The sequence below is a fragment of the Typopeltis vanoorti genome, chromosome 3, assembly GCF_054136105.1.
Source record: "Typopeltis vanoorti isolate ZY-2024b chromosome 3, IOZ_Tvanoo_1.0, whole genome shotgun sequence".
NCBI classification, from domain to species: Eukaryota; Metazoa; Arthropoda; class Arachnida; order Uropygi; family Thelyphonidae; genus Typopeltis; species Typopeltis vanoorti.
The window spans coordinates 135,443,414-135,459,431 of NC_143551.1; the positions used below are offsets into that span (position 1 = coordinate 135,443,414).

Below are 16,018 nucleotides of genomic sequence, written 5' to 3' on the forward strand. Positions count from 1 at the left end.
TGTGTCCTGAATGATCAAAATTTGGATGAAAGATTAATTCATTCAGGATCTAACAATTCTTAATTGTAGGCAGAGAAATTTGTACTTTGGCAAGGAAATAAAAATGTATATTATAACTTTAAAGCAGAACTGAAGAAATGTTTAATTTAGAAATGTGAAACTTAACCTATTTGGTACAGAGTCAAAAAGGGGAATTTATATAAAATAATAGTTAAATTAGAATATCCCATTCTATGTAGTATATGAGAGCAAGTTGAATGTAGGCTGAGGTCCAAAGGTCACGCTTTAGCCGTCCAATATAACTTATGGCCTAAGGGAAGGAGAATTTATATGGAAAGCCAAGCTCGAACGCATTCTCGGAAGAACGCTACATGCGATGGATGAGTGCCGTGCGGTAAAAAAAGTAGCAAAGTGAGGGCACCAAAGTAGGAGGTATAAAAGGGTTTTGCCCCCCCCCCCCTAACAAAAACCAAAAAACCAAGGTCTTTTGGTTTTTGTTAGAGAACTTTAGAGATTACCACATTTGGCAGTGACCTGTCCCAATTTGAAGAAAGATCCCAGGAAGGGATCTGTATGTGAATTAACTGTAATATATTGTGAGATATGATCAGTGACTTGTGACTGATTGAAAATCTAATGATTTTAAGCTAGTAATTTGTAGATTTAATGGATAACTCCATGGAGCAAGTTATTATTCATGTCCTATTGTGTTAGTAATGATATCTGAATTTTACTAGGAAGGTGATTAAGTTAACCATGTATTTGATATATTTCTCATATATAATTCTTAGACCTCAATAAATATGTCTTATTTCATTTGCCTGAAATCAGCCTGTCATATGAATTTGAATTGTCACTCATAAAAAGATTACAGAACTTAGCAGGAGAGACACAGGATTATAATTAGAATTTACGGGCCACGACTGCATGCAAAGGCAAAGTGAAGTAGGTGAATTGAATTAGTGTTAGAACATCCATTACTGTGTATTATTCTGAGAAAGCCACCTTGGATAAGAGTCGCATCTATCTCTGTATTGGCTGGTGCAGCATAATATAAATTCGTCAATATTTAACAGGGAGACTGTCTCAGAAGGTAAAATTAAGGGCCTTGTCCCAAATTTAGACAAAGCCTCTAATGAATGAAAGAAATACACGTGACTAAACTTAGGGATGGCCCGAATCATAGCTTGATTAAGGAAAAGAAAGTGATAGCTGAATTACTGGTTTTGATTGACAAAGTATAACAGAAACCAGAGGAGAAATAACTATATAAGTGCGTAGTAAAACATTTAAACCAAAATAGGAAAAGTAACGACATAACAATATTAAGGTCATTATCTGGAGTATACTGTATATATATATAAAGACAAGCTATGTTACATCTTAAACAATACGCCAGAGTGACGATGATTTGATCAACTATTATTCTACTGACCTCTAGCGGGGGGGAAAAAACTGCATTAAATCTAGGTCATACTTCTTATAACAACAAGAACAGAACAAATTCATAATAATACTTTTATTGGTGGCCTAATCAATAATTTAACATAAGTGTTTGTTATATTAAACCTAAAATTCTAGATTACTATAGTCCTAATCTAGGATCTTAGCTTTAATCTAACGAACCCTTATGTTAAATTACTGATTAGGCCACGAATTTTGCTGCATTAAAAGTATTAATATGAGTTTGTTCTCCAATGATGTTATAAGTTAGATATAGCTTTGATGTAGTTTTGTTTTGTTTTGTTTTTTTTTCTTCACTAGAGCTAAGGCTAGTAGAATAACAGTTAATCAAATCATTGTCACTTTGTCAATAATAATAATAATATAGCTTGTCTTTGTATATATACAATATGTGTATACTCCAAATGAAGACCTTAATGTGAAGGTCGAAACGTCAGGAAATTAAAGTAATTCTAAACACGGTTGTAGCCTCCATAATTTACCAAAATGACAACCAACGTGTGGCTTGGATATGACTGATTATAGACCTAAAAGAGGACTGCTGTGTTTATTTACAAATGCCAGAAGCATCAGAAATAAGGGAGATTAAATTATTTCATAGATTGAGTTTATTTCCAAAGAAGTTTGTGGAATGAGTGAAACAGTGTTGAATGATACCAAGCAGGAAAACTTTCAACATCTCTCTCTAATCCAGAGTATTTTATTAATAAGGTGTGACACCTTTTGGCTACTTGTGTATGGAAATATGACTTCTGCATTACTTCATTTCTATTCAAGGCCTTACAGAGGGACTTGAATAGATTGCATGAGTGGAGAGTTGTTTGGAACCATCAGTTCTGTTGCCAAGTGTAAGGTTCTGAAATTTGGTAGGCATTAATGTCATGCAAAGTATACATTTGGTGGGGAAATTTTGGCAGAGGTTGAGAAGGCAAGAGACATGGACAAGGATCTGAAGTTCAGAGGTCACAGTCCACAAGTTGTACAGAAATAAAGAGGTTATGATTCAATTGTATAAGGCCTTGATCAGGTGTCATATGGATTATTGTGCACAGAATTGGTTCTCTGGCTTTTATGTTGAGGATATGTTAGAAAGAGTCCAGAGAAGACTGACAAAAGTGGTAACTAGGCTTTGAGATGTGGGATACGAAGACAGGTTAAGGGAAGAAAGGAGATACGATTGAGACATTTAAGTTGGTAAAATGTTGATACCAGGTTAATGTTGAAATTTTCATAGAATGAGAGAAAGAGATAGGAAAAGAGAACATTCCTGTAAGCTGTATAAAAGGAGGGTCTGAGTAGTGGCATAAGGAGCAGGTTCTTTGCATGGAGAGTGGTTGTTGAGTGGAATGCATTGCCTGACAGTGTGGTGAATGTGGATACATTGAATGATTTTAAAGCACACTTGGAAAGTCTTTATATGTAACAGTGTATATCCCCCCCCCCTGTGATCAGCCTGCTGACTATGGAGGTCTGGTGTTAATAATAGAATAAATGGAAAAACAGAACTGGATAGAACAAGTAAATGAAGGAATGGATATTCAGTGTTATAAACAAATATCAGATTATAAACCAAAAGGATAGATAAGACTAAGTGACCCTGAAAAGATTATGAGACTGGAATAAATGAGTAGCTCTATCTGTGTTTAGTATTTGGAAGCTATATACTTATTTAATGGACGTTGATAACTATAAAGTTTCACTGTATATAATTTCATTCTTATTTACATTTTGAATATTTTAACATTTTTATTTTCATAATTTTTGATGTCATTGATTACCCCCCCCCTCCCCAGCCATTAGATAGAAAATGACTTGTCATTGTTTTTTCTGCATTGTCTTTAAGTAAATGCAGGACTATGAAATTGTGTTTTTCTGTTAAGTCAGAAATATCACATATTTTTAGCAATGCTTATATTTAAAAAAAAAAAAGAAAAAAAGTAGGAGTAGCAAATGACACTGAATTGAACAGTTGATTATTGCAAACCATATTTTTAACTAACTTGACCTTTTTTTTTTAACCAAAATAAACTTTTTGCACTTTTATTGTTTACTAAACATATGATTTCACTGACTTTGTAGTTTGTTGAATGCTGTATATTCAGAGTGCAGTGAGGCTTGGTATCATCATATATAAAAATATTTGTAATGATTTCTTATTATAATGATTGCTTTCACGTTTTTATTGTAAGAAGTTTTCCAATTCATGTGAGGCTTTGTGCCTCTGAAATCTTAAAGAGGCCTTGTTCTTGTGTATAGAATATCACTTTGTCATCAGAAGAATACTATCTGTTAGGAAGCATGTATTACTAACAGTACCATGAAAAATTAATAAAAATCAAAGGTTTGAAACCTCTTCATGGTAATAATATATCAGTCTCTGCATATGTATACAGTAATACTCTGCTTTATGAAGTCACTGCTCACTACATTTTTGTGTTTTGGTGTTTCTCTGTGAATTATAAACTTTATATATTTTTATTGTTTTATTATAATGGAAGATAAAATTCAAAGTAAGGATGCTGTTGCTTCTAGTGAAAAGAAAAAGACATATAAGCCTATTATATTACATGCTAAGATTAATATTATTAAATTTAGTGATGATGGTGTTTCAAACACTGAGATAGAGAGGCCACATGCTAAACTCACCTTGCAATACTGTTGTTACAGTTGTTTAAAACAAATATAAAGGTCTTAGTGAAGGGAAAAGTGCTACACCAGTAAATACCACAGTTATTCATAAATGTGAAACTCTTATTGCTGAAATAGAAAATCCTTCAATAGTGTAGATTGATGACCAAGCTGGTTGGTGTGTTCCCTTAACCATGTATTCAGAATAATTTTTTTCATTTGCATATCTGATGTGTGTGCGTGTGTGTGTGTGCGCGCGCTTTATTTAGGTCATTTATGCATATATGTCTGCTTTAAAACATTATTAAATCATTACATGCATCTGTAAAGTCAGTGATTCACAATATAGCAAAATTTGTTATATGGCAGTGGTCTGGATCCTAACATTTCATATGATTGGGGGTGTATGCTTATATATTTCAAATGGTGAATAATAAAATAACAAAAATTAGAGTGCCAAATACAGTAGATTCCAGTTAATTGGGACACATCAGAACTAGAATATTTTGGCCCAATTAAGCAGCTGCCCCAGTTATGTGAAGTTTTATGTTGATAGCTAAAAAGATATAAAAAGACTAACATTTCACTGAACAAAAAAAAATCATTAATTCAAATGAATTATAATAGCAAAATATATACATATTTAAATTTCCCTCATCGTCATTATCAACAGTGATAATGTTGTCTTTAAAGTCCTCGGTGTAATCCTTTTTTAAAATCATCATGACTCAGTTTCTTAGCTAGCTCCTCTGACCCACTGATGCAAAGCCCCTTATCAGTTATTATGGAAAACCCACTGATTTAGGGTGTCCTCAATATCAGAATCCTTACCTTTACACTTCTGTTTTGGGCTGTTCCCTACTTTCCATAACCTACTTTCCATTCTTCTCAGATTTTATCTGGTTATTGTATCAGGCATGTAATTGTAGATTTCAGTACTCAAGTTATCTCTGCCCAATGACGATTACTGGTATTGGGCTTTTGATTTGCTCTAGTAAGGCAATATTTTCAGCTAGTGACATGCCATCTTGATAAGGGTCCAAAATTTTACAAAATTAAAATTAAAAAGAAAATTATCAAAAAACAGCACTGAAAAAGCTCTACACATTTCTGATTAGGCATTGACTCAGAAATATGACAAGTGGCACTATGTTAGAAACCATTCCCCTTAAAAGATAATTCACTGCATAACATGAGTCAGTGAGAGGAATGTGTCAAAACCAAATAAATGCAGAAAGCTCTGGCAATTTTCTCAATTTGGTTTTGTTCTTTAAGATTGTCCCAGTTAACCAGATTCTACTGTATCTGAATCTGATTTAAAGTACTTTTTCTACATTATGTTACTCATCACATACATACATACATGTTTTGTAAATATTTCAGACTGCTTTTGAAAATCTCAGTGTCTTACTGCTAAAGAAATTCTGCATTTTCTAGAATACCTACGAAAGAAATACTGCAATGAAGATATAAATGAAAGAAAAGAATTTAGGAATAGGTACGTGAACATATAATCTGTAGAAATAGTTCAGTCCAAACTATACTCTTAAATTTTAGATGGAAATTTTGAATATAAGTTTGAACCAAAAATGTTGGTAATATTCTGTATAAAGAATCATTTTAAAAAAAATTAGCCTCAAAAGAAAGCGATACCTTAAATGAAAACATTTGCTTTCGTAGATAAAGGATGAAAATGGAAGAAATATATTTCATAATAATATGTGTTATTAGTTGTTTCTGAATCTGATTTATAAACTTTCCAGTCATTCTTTTGCTTTTTGGTAATTCATAAAGCAGACAATTGATGCAGCATTTTCTAAATTGAAGGCCAACACAGAAATTGCTGTTTGTCAGTAACTTTACCTATAATACTTGAAGCATATGCTTATATTTGGATTAAGCTTCAGTGAATTTCTTTTGTTTGTTTTATAAACAGTTTTTTGTGTGATCAAATATGTGCTTGAGGAAACTTGTGTGATTACCTGATTAGATATTAAATTTAATACAATACTTTGATTTAATTATGAGAACGTCTGAAAGATGTCGCTTTTGGCACAAGTTTTTTTACATGATAGCAAAATTAATTTAGAAATACTGACACCTGTTATGAAGCATGGGATTTCCATTTCATATGCCACCAGTTTGCAGTATTTTTCTTTAGAAAATTATTCTTGTATTAGTTTTGAACATGAACATGGTGTAAATACTTTTCACACCAACAAAACTACAGAAACAAACATTAAGTTCCTCTGAGTTATATCACAAACATCAGGCATATGCTGTACTTAGTTTTTTGATAGATATTTTGATGCCTCTTGTTTTACAGTGTGATGGACTAAAAAAGAACTGTATTGTCAAGAATATAAAATTTTATTGATGGTATTTGATTTATTAGACTTGACATTAAGTATTTCTTATGAAGAGTGTTGCCGATATAGAATCATTGTAATTAGTTTCAAAAATTGACAGTGCATCTGTTATGTTAAAAGTTTTCCCATTTGGTTATACTATAAATTAAAGATGCCAAGAAATTATATTCTTGGTTAATCCTTTATCCAAGTGTAGGCAAACGAAGTTTGCCCGTGAAGTAACTTCGCAACCGTATATGAGTTGCCGTGAAGTAACTTCACAGCAACGCGTATATAGAAATTGTTAAACCAAGAATATAATTTCTTGGCATCTTTAATTTATAATATAACCAAGTGGAAAAACTTTCAGGATCACTCTCTATTCCAGAGTATTTTTAATAAGGTGTGACACCTTTTGGCTACTTGTATATGGAAATATGACTTCTGCATTTCTTCAACCTTGGTATCACATCTGGGTCTGGCTCCCACTGATGAGACCTCAGTAAAGGTAAAAACTGGTCTTGGTAGTGAGTGGCTCTATCCATGATATTATTATTATTATTATTATTACGGGCAGCTCCAAGGAGTCCTTAGACTCATCGAGGGAGGCCCGCATCTTGTCAAGAACAATTATTCAACATTCACACAGTATCTATCATACTTCTCCTTGAACTCATTTACAGTCATGGCACCAACAACAGATTCTGGCAGCTTATTCCACTCATTTACCACTCTCCAAGTAAAAAACTAGCTCTAACACCCTTGTTAACCACACTCTTACCAAGCTTCCATGGATGGCCCCTAGTCCTCTCACTTCCAGTCCTATTTTCAAAAATATCTTCTGAATTAATCTTATAGAAACCCTTCAGTAATTTGAATGTCTCAATCATATCTCCCCTTTTCCGCCTATCAACCAATTTCTGCAGCCCACAAATCTTCAACCTGTTCTCATCAGGTTCGTTCCATAGTCCTGCTATTATCTTGGTCACTCGTCTCTGGATCCTCTCCACCTCCTCCCCATCGAGAAGAAACCCTGGCTCCCATATCTGGGCGGCAGGGTTTCTTCTCGATGGGGGAAGATATATGTCTTCCTTCTCGAATAATATAGCATTATACACATCTGAATGGAGGAGGGGTTACTTTGCATTATGGGATACTAAGGCAAGTGATGTGAAGGAAGTCATTAGCCTCTATATATAAGAGTTGCCCAGTCGTGAAGTTACTTCATGTGCAAAGTTTGTTTGCCTACACTTGGATAAAGAATTAAACCAAGAATAAAATTTCTTTGCATCTTTAACTGATAGTGCATCTATTAAAAAGAAATTAGCAAAAATTCATGAAAATACTTCTGCTTGAGTTTGACACACTAATCAGTTTTAAATATATTATTAAGTATACATCCTATCTGTTGCAAATCCTCTGATAAAGATATTCTTATCCATTCAAATACTGGTATTGTGTTTGATATATATATATATAAACCTTAACAATGTTGTTCAGTTTGTGTAAAACAAATCTAGCATTCCATTTCATTACATTATAGAGTGTACCAAACATCTCTTTAAAATCTCCATAAATACATTGCATTCTAGTTACTTAGAAAATATATGTCTTCCTTCATAGGTTTCTGTTTCTCTTATGAGATCAGTTCTTTTTTTCATAAGGTGCATCCCTTAGGAATGCACCAAATATCTTTTAACAATCACATTGCATTCTGCTAATTCATAAAATGTCTACAAAGCTATTTTTCTTTATGAAATAAAGGGGGAAATGTTCTGTTTTCATGAAGCATTGTGTATACAGCCACTTTTAAATATCTTTTGACACTTCACATACATACATACATCATCAATTTCCTGATAGATATACCCTCAAGGAGTGTTCAGGCTACTGTGACAACACTACATGATTAAGTTTACATTATTGTTAATCTCCTATCAACAGTTTTCCTCCAAATTATTCTATTACTTGTCAGCACTCCAATATCTTCATCTTTAATATCATATCCAACATTTAATTATTCTAAGGCACTTCTGACTGAATCAATCCACATAGAAATTGGTCTCCTGGTTTGCTAACTTTTCTTCTTTCATTCTGGTTAAATGATCACACCACACCACATTAGATTAGCCCTACTCACATATTCTTAAATGCAATGCCAAGTTCCTTCCTAATGTCTTCATTTTTAATATGATTCTGTCATTGATACCATATGTTCAGTCTCCTAATTTTTCTCAAAAGTCTCACATCTGTGATCTTTGATGAAATGCTTTATTTCTAATCCACTCCTCAGGTTGATAACTTGGAACTGGTTGGAACACTGTCTTGTATACTGCTAATTTCCCTCTCATTCCATATCAGTTTATTCATCTAGCTCCTCACCAGCTTTGCTTATTCTGTGGTCTTTTAACAGATTTAATTTGCCATCTTCACTAAAATTTTTCTTGTTCTATAGGTTCTCCATTGAGAATGCAGCTGAAGTTTTTCTGTTTTCCTTCCTGTTTTCATAATTTTGGTAGTTTTTATGCTGATTTTCATCTAAATTGGTTACAACTGTTATTCAGTTTAGTTGGTAAATCCTGGATACTTGCTGGATGTGTTTCAGAGTATAACATCATTTGCATCAAACAAAGAGCTAAGTTTGATATTTCTGATTCTAATATCAGGTTTAATGCCTCTATCTTTCATAATATGATCCATATAGATGATGAATAAGAGTGGAAATAATCTACATCCTTGTCTTACACTTAATTTTATGTCAAACCATCTTCCTGTATTTCCTTTAATTCTAACTGCTGATTTACAACTCAAATAAAGACTAAGTATTGCTTGATATAATGTCCCACTGACACCATACAACTAGCATTTTGAATAGCTTCTCTCTCTCTCTCTCTCTCTCTCTCTCTCTCTCTCTCTCTCTCTCTCTTGGCACCTTGTCATATGCCTTTTCTAGATCTACAAAACTTAGTACAGATCCTTGTTATATTCCTATGATTTCCAGCTCAAAGTAAAAATCTGATCTTGACAACCTCTATTGGCCTGAATCTAGCTTGTTCTCCCAGTTTCTCTTCCACAGTTTTTTAATAAGCAGCCTGTTTTTAAGAATGCTTGCATAAATCTTACCTGAAACAGTTGGTAAAGAAATCCTCTCTGATTCTCACATTCAGCTTTATTACCTCTTTTATAAGTGAGAACTATGAGCACTCTATTCTACTCATCTGGAATTTAGAATTATGACTAAGCCTCTGAATTACGCAGTGTAACTGCTGCAAAACTTTTATACCTCCATATTTGTGCATTTCTGGTTCAAATTGGTGGTATAAACAGGCATCTGCCAACTTATTTGCTGGCACTCCACCAGAAGATGACAAATGGTGTGATGCATAAGATAACTATGACCTGTGTGAAACATACCAAGAACATCTTCCTCTCTTCTGTTTCTATGTTAACTAATCTGCCAATTCTTAATTTCAGGCTTAATCTGTATATGGGACTGTCTAACAGTACATGAAAAAAGTATGAGCTGATCTACCAGCTACAATCTCATTTTCTTTAATTTCAGTGTGGCTGGGAATACAGCCCAACTGAACATCAAATATCATTTTGTACAACAGTTGTAAAACTTCACAAAATACTGGATGTGGATTATACACAGGAGACAAGATGTCCTGTAAAGAATTCGGGGCATCTTGAATTTAATATGCATGCTAATAATTTGTATATCTTTAATATGCACCACCAAAGGAATGAATGGTTGTGTGATATATGTGATATCGAGCTTCCCAAAGATACTAGTCCACACAAGATGCTCTGAAGAGACTTTATTTTTAAGGCATAGTTAAGAGATAACAGTTTTCGTCTAAGTGATAGAGCAGGTTTATTTGCTTCAACATAAAGACTTTGAATGGGCAACGTGTGAAAAGTGTAGCTATTTATATATCCTGATGATAGATAGGCCCACCCATCAAAGTGTGCTTTCCCTTGCAGAATAGTAAACCTGGGACCCATAATCAAGCTTTGGATGTACAAGTGCATGATAAAGTTGGAGCCAGGAACATTGATCAGTACCCTATTCTGTTGAAGAAGAACAAACTCAATGTCAAAAGAACTGAAGATAGGAACCATCATATTAAGAAGTATTAATGGAAAGGAAATCGAATTTGCAGAAGAACTGGAAAAGTACTACATGGGCATAATTGGCATCACTGAAACAAAGAAGACAAAAATATGTATGGGATGTTATATTCAGACAATGATAATCAAGAAAAGAAAGGAGCAGCAATAATACTTGGCACCAACACCACATCACATACTAATTTTGTATTCCTGAAATGAACCAGATGATATATTTTCCATAATTTGTTTATAATGTTGAAGTATAACATTATAAAGCAATTACTCAGCAACATCATCTCTTGGTGATCATTGCACCTTGTTTATGTACTAAGTCAGCCTGGTTGGCCAAGTAGTTATCACACCTGCTTTCCAACCAACAGGCTGTGGGTTTGAATCCCACTATGGGCATGGACATTTGTAATTGTCTTTAGGTGGGAGGTGGATTCCATTTCCCTCTGTGAGACCACCACCACACTTATTGGAGGCCTAAAGTGGCTCAGAAAAGTTGTTTCCAGATATAGTAAATTTAAAAAAAAAAAATAAATAATAGAAAACTAGAAACAGAAATTCTTAGCCCACCCACAGTATACTAAATGTACTATAGGTTTGCAAATTATCTTTTGTGGGTGGAAGCAACATAAAAAAAAAAAAAAAGTTGATTGATGAGAGGAAAAAAATAAATGAGATAGCTTTTTTGTCACTGTGTTATTGTCATATTAACATATTCTAGCAATATATATAAGATACTTAAACTGCTAAATTACATTTGTAATTATATTTAAGAATATCAAGTATCCTATACATCCATTGATGAGATACCTTTCTGGAAATAATAACAACAGACACACATGCACACACCTAATAAAATATTTCTGATTGGTAAACCTTTTATAAACTGAACTAAACTCCATATTTTCTAGGAAGGTGAAGGGCCCACTGTATTTTGATGGTCATATCTTCTGCATGTTTTTAATATTCCATTTAGAGATGCCATAAATTGAACGATGTAATTAAATTTTGGATTTTGTTTGTAACTGTTACGAACCAAAATATATGGTTCATAACAGTTAGGAATTTTTGAAATAGACCCTTCATTAGAAATATATACACGTTTACACAAGAATAATGTTTAATTTGCCAAATATTTCGGTCTGAATATTACAGACCATCTTCAGTGGCTACATAGGAATAGTTTTAAAAAACAAGGTGGAATACGAACAATTGATCATTCACACATAGAATGAGCCGTGTGATGCTATATCACTGAGTATTAGAAGAGTAAACATTTTTAAAGTCATAATTAAAGATATTAATTCAGAAATTCATATAACAATCTTAAATAACATTAGACTAATATAGGAAATTTACAAAAAAAAAAAAAATTAACGTGTTATCCTGATTAAACTTTCTCAAATTTTATTTCTAATCATTATGTCACAAGTATCGTTAAAAAATCAAATAGTCCCCTTCATTGAAAATTTTTCATGGAGTTTTCCTGATTTTGCTTTTCTTTTATAGTGCATTGCATGTCATCAAGTCTTGAATCAAGTGAATCATCTTCTTCCTCTTCCTCATCTTCAGATGAATCTGATGTAGAAAATTTAGATGTGATTAGCCCTAATGCATATGTGGTGGAAACACCTAAGAAGGTAGTAGTTGAACCACAGGAACATTTGGTGAGATATTTGAATTTTATTGTTGATAATGTACATTTATGCTGAAATATAGATATGAACAAATATGTATATTTTTATGGTTGTTCAACAAATGGACAATGAAATGACTGCTTTTGTGTATAGCCTTTCGCTTGTTTACTGTTTGTAGCTATTTAAAAAAAATTGCCTATTCTTTTTTTTTTTTTTTTATTTTAAATATGCCTTACTTTAATTTTGCTGTATTTGACAAAAGCTGTCAGCATATCTCAAATTTTAGAAAAATGCACCGATTAAATTAATGTATGAAGTTTTATTTGTCCATCTCTCTATATCAGTGTTTCTCAACCTGCAAGAAATTGTGGGATAAGTAAATAATAAATTGTTTCAGACAATAATAATCAAGAAAAGGAAGTAGCAGCAATAACATTTGGCACTAACACCACATCACTTACTAAGTTTGTATTCCTGAAATGAATAAGTAAATAAAAAATAATGGGAAAATATAATTTTAAAATACTGTCAAGAACTCTGAATATACCTTGAAATATCAAGGAAATTTTTGTCTGGCAATTAGCAATACTGGAGTAATTCCCAAGTGCTACCAACTATCACTTTATGTTGTTTTGTCAGTTTAAAGTTATATTTAGTAGTATTTTGTCCGTGCTCATTTCACTTTACTGCTTCCCATGAATTTTTCTGATTATCAGAGTGATTTCGTGAGTGGTGAAGTGAGCATTGTGGTATATAGGGAACATTGAAGATTGAAAACTGTCATCTGCATCTTTAATTTAAATGCTAGAAAATAAAACACTTTACTATAAAATTTTCAAAAGAAAACTGTAAAAAAAGAAAAACACTTTTCTAAAGTTTTCAAATGAAAACATTTATTTCAGTTTTGCTTTTGGCAGCATCCAAAACACTAGTCAACTTGTGATCTCTCTTCTTAGGATTACTCTAACCTTCAGTCTCTCATAGCATAAACATATTATAAATATTGCCTTCTCAGCATCCAAAACATTAGGTTTCCTCTTTTGCTCAAGGGATTTCTTTTTCTCTAAACATCTGTTAAATCTGTACAAATCAAAAATCTATCCAGCAGCTGAATTTTATGTTTTATGACTTTTTATTTTTTTGTTTTAGTTTTATAATTTTTTTTTATCTTTTTATTTTTATAAACCTTTTTATTTTATAGACCTTTTTATTTTTATAAAAATAAATTATTTTTATAAAAATAAAAATAATTGCACTTTTTCTTTTCCTTTTGTTTTTGAGGAAAAGAACCTATTCATTCAATTTTTGTCTTATTCTTTTGTATATTTAAAATAAATGCACAGTAAATTCTTGTTATAGGATTATAACATGAATTTTGTTACAAAACCACTGAAAACCTTGTTTTCCTTCCATCTTTGGGCTCAAACACTTGTGCTTAAATCTTTCCTCTTGCATTCTGTTTAAGTAACCATCAGAGATTAGCCCTGCTTCACATTCTAATTAATAATTTCATTTTTAATATAATTTTACCATTCACGCCAACTATTCATGTTCCTAATTTTTCTTTGAATGCTCATATCTGTGGTCCCTAGTCTTTGCTTAAGAGCTTTATTTCTAACTCAGGTCTAAGATCCATACATTAACACTAGTTTTAAGACTGGCTTGTATGCTAGTTTAGTGTTATGTCTAATTTCTCTCTTATTCCATAAAAATATATTCATTTTGCTCCTCACCATACCACTTTACTTATTCTTTTGTTTATTTCCATATTTAATTTGATATCTTCATTAAAAATGGCACCCATATAGCTGAAATATTTTACTTGTTCTATAACAAGAGGGATATGGTAAAGTCATGTTCAGGAATAGAAAAATAAGAACACCATGATGGACGCAAGGAGTTGAAGAGGCAATAATATTGGAAACAAAGAAAGCATAACAAAAGCTCCCAGCAAGCAAGTCAGCTCTCCATTCAGTTCTCCATTGAGATTGCAGTTGAAGTTTTATATGTTTCTGCTTGTTTTCATAGTTTTTGTCTTTTTATTGTTGATTCTCATGTTAAGCGTGTGCTTATGGCAGTTCTTATTCAATTTAGTTTGAGAATCCTGGAGACTTGCACTGGATTCGTTTAGGAGTATAACGGCAATTGCATAAAGCAAAGTGCCAAATTTGATTCACTGGGAGGACTAGTAAGAATTCTGCTATACAGAAACGGCACACTATATGTCTTATCTAGTCTTTTGCCATAAAGATATTAGAAGCATTTTCAGTAGCTTAGGTGCTAAAGTTTTATTGATGTGGTATGTATCCAGTTAAAAAAAAAAAAAAAAAAAACTACAAGAGTTGACTTTGGAAGCCATCATTTAATCAGCACAACTGCTTATCTTCATCTCCCATTTCTGTACAAATGTCATGGAAATGTTTGTAGAACTTGGGCAGTTCTGCTCAAAGTAGAATCATATGGTTTTGCTTTTCATCTTAGATAATTGGTAGCCAGTTCATTTTCTCTCTCTCTGATGGTTCATTGCATCCTGTGATGGACATCATCCTATCATTATCGTTTCTTGCTAATATGGGAGTTATCTTTCACTTACCCGTTTATCCACAGTTCTCCACTACAAGGAAGAAGGATGAAACAAGTGTTTGTATTTAAGGTTAAAATTCATGTTAAAACTCTTGGTAATTATAACCAAGAGTTTAACATGGTGAACATTTTGGACAATAAAAGACACAGACAATGAAAAATAGGCTGAAACATTGAAAATATCAACTGCATCTTGAATGGAGAACCTATAGAACAAATAAAACATTTCAGCTACTTAGGCACAATTATTAGTGAAGACGGTAAATTAAATATGGAAATAGACAACAGAATCAACAAAGCTGGTATAGTAGGAAGTCAACTGAATAAATTTATATGGAATAAGAGAGAAATTAGTCAAAACACTAAATTAGCTGTATACAAGACATTGTTCAAACCAATTTTAACTTATGGATCTGGGTTAGAAATAAAACTTGACCAAAGACTAGAGACCGCAGATATGAGAGTCCTGAGAAAGATTAGGAGCGTGAACAGATGGCATTAATGACAATATCATATTAAAAACAAGGATATTAGGAAAGAACTTGACATTGTTAGCATCCAGGAATGTGTTAGCAGAGCTAATCTCAGGTGGTATGGTCACTTAAATGGAATGGGAGAGGATAGATTAGCAAAACAAGTGTTCTTTGTTAGGTTGGCAGGAAAATGACCCAGAGAAAGACCAAGATGTAGGTGGATTGATGCAGTACAAAGTGCCTTAGACGATAGAAATATAAGATCTGATAATGTTGGAGTCTTGGCAGATAACAGATTGATTTGGAGGAAAATTGTTGATAGGAAGTTAGTAATGATGTAAGTTCTTCATCTAGTACTATCATAATATCCTATACACCCCCCCCCCCCCCGAGGGTACATGTCAGGAATTTGATGATGAACATTTTTGGAATGAAATCATCATAAGCAATGAATTAAACAAGTTTAATGCTTCTACTATCTGTCAGAGACATCTTCATGAATAAAATACAAGAAAGAGAAAACTCATGGAATTTTTTTTTTTTTTTTTCCACAGGTATCTTCAATAATAGAACAGAAGTCAAACAATAATAGAAAATTCTAAAAAGTGTCACTTTAGTAGCTGGTGTACGATAAATTATATATAATTAAAAGTTAGGAAAGATTAATTATTTAAAAAGTACTATCTCCCATAAGAAGATAAGTATAGACTGTTGCAAGCATTGACTTGCAACATTTCACAAGTTTCTTTATAAAGGTGTT

At 32.6% G+C, this 16,018-nt stretch overlaps 1 protein-coding gene across 3 annotated transcripts in view; it reads left to right on the plus strand.

The window, feature by feature from the left end:
- LOC150108582 (uncharacterized) overlaps positions 1–16,018 on the plus strand; it is a 97,775-nt gene that overhangs the window by 21,553 nt on the left and 60,204 nt on the right. For all 3 annotated transcript variants that reach the window (XM_090390870.1, XM_090390869.1, XM_090390871.1), the window contains exon 3: positions 12,075–12,232. In XM_090390870.1, coding sequence (XP_090246996.1) covers positions 12,075–12,232 — 158 coding nt within the window. The remainder of the gene's footprint in view (positions 1–12,074; positions 12,233–16,018) is intronic.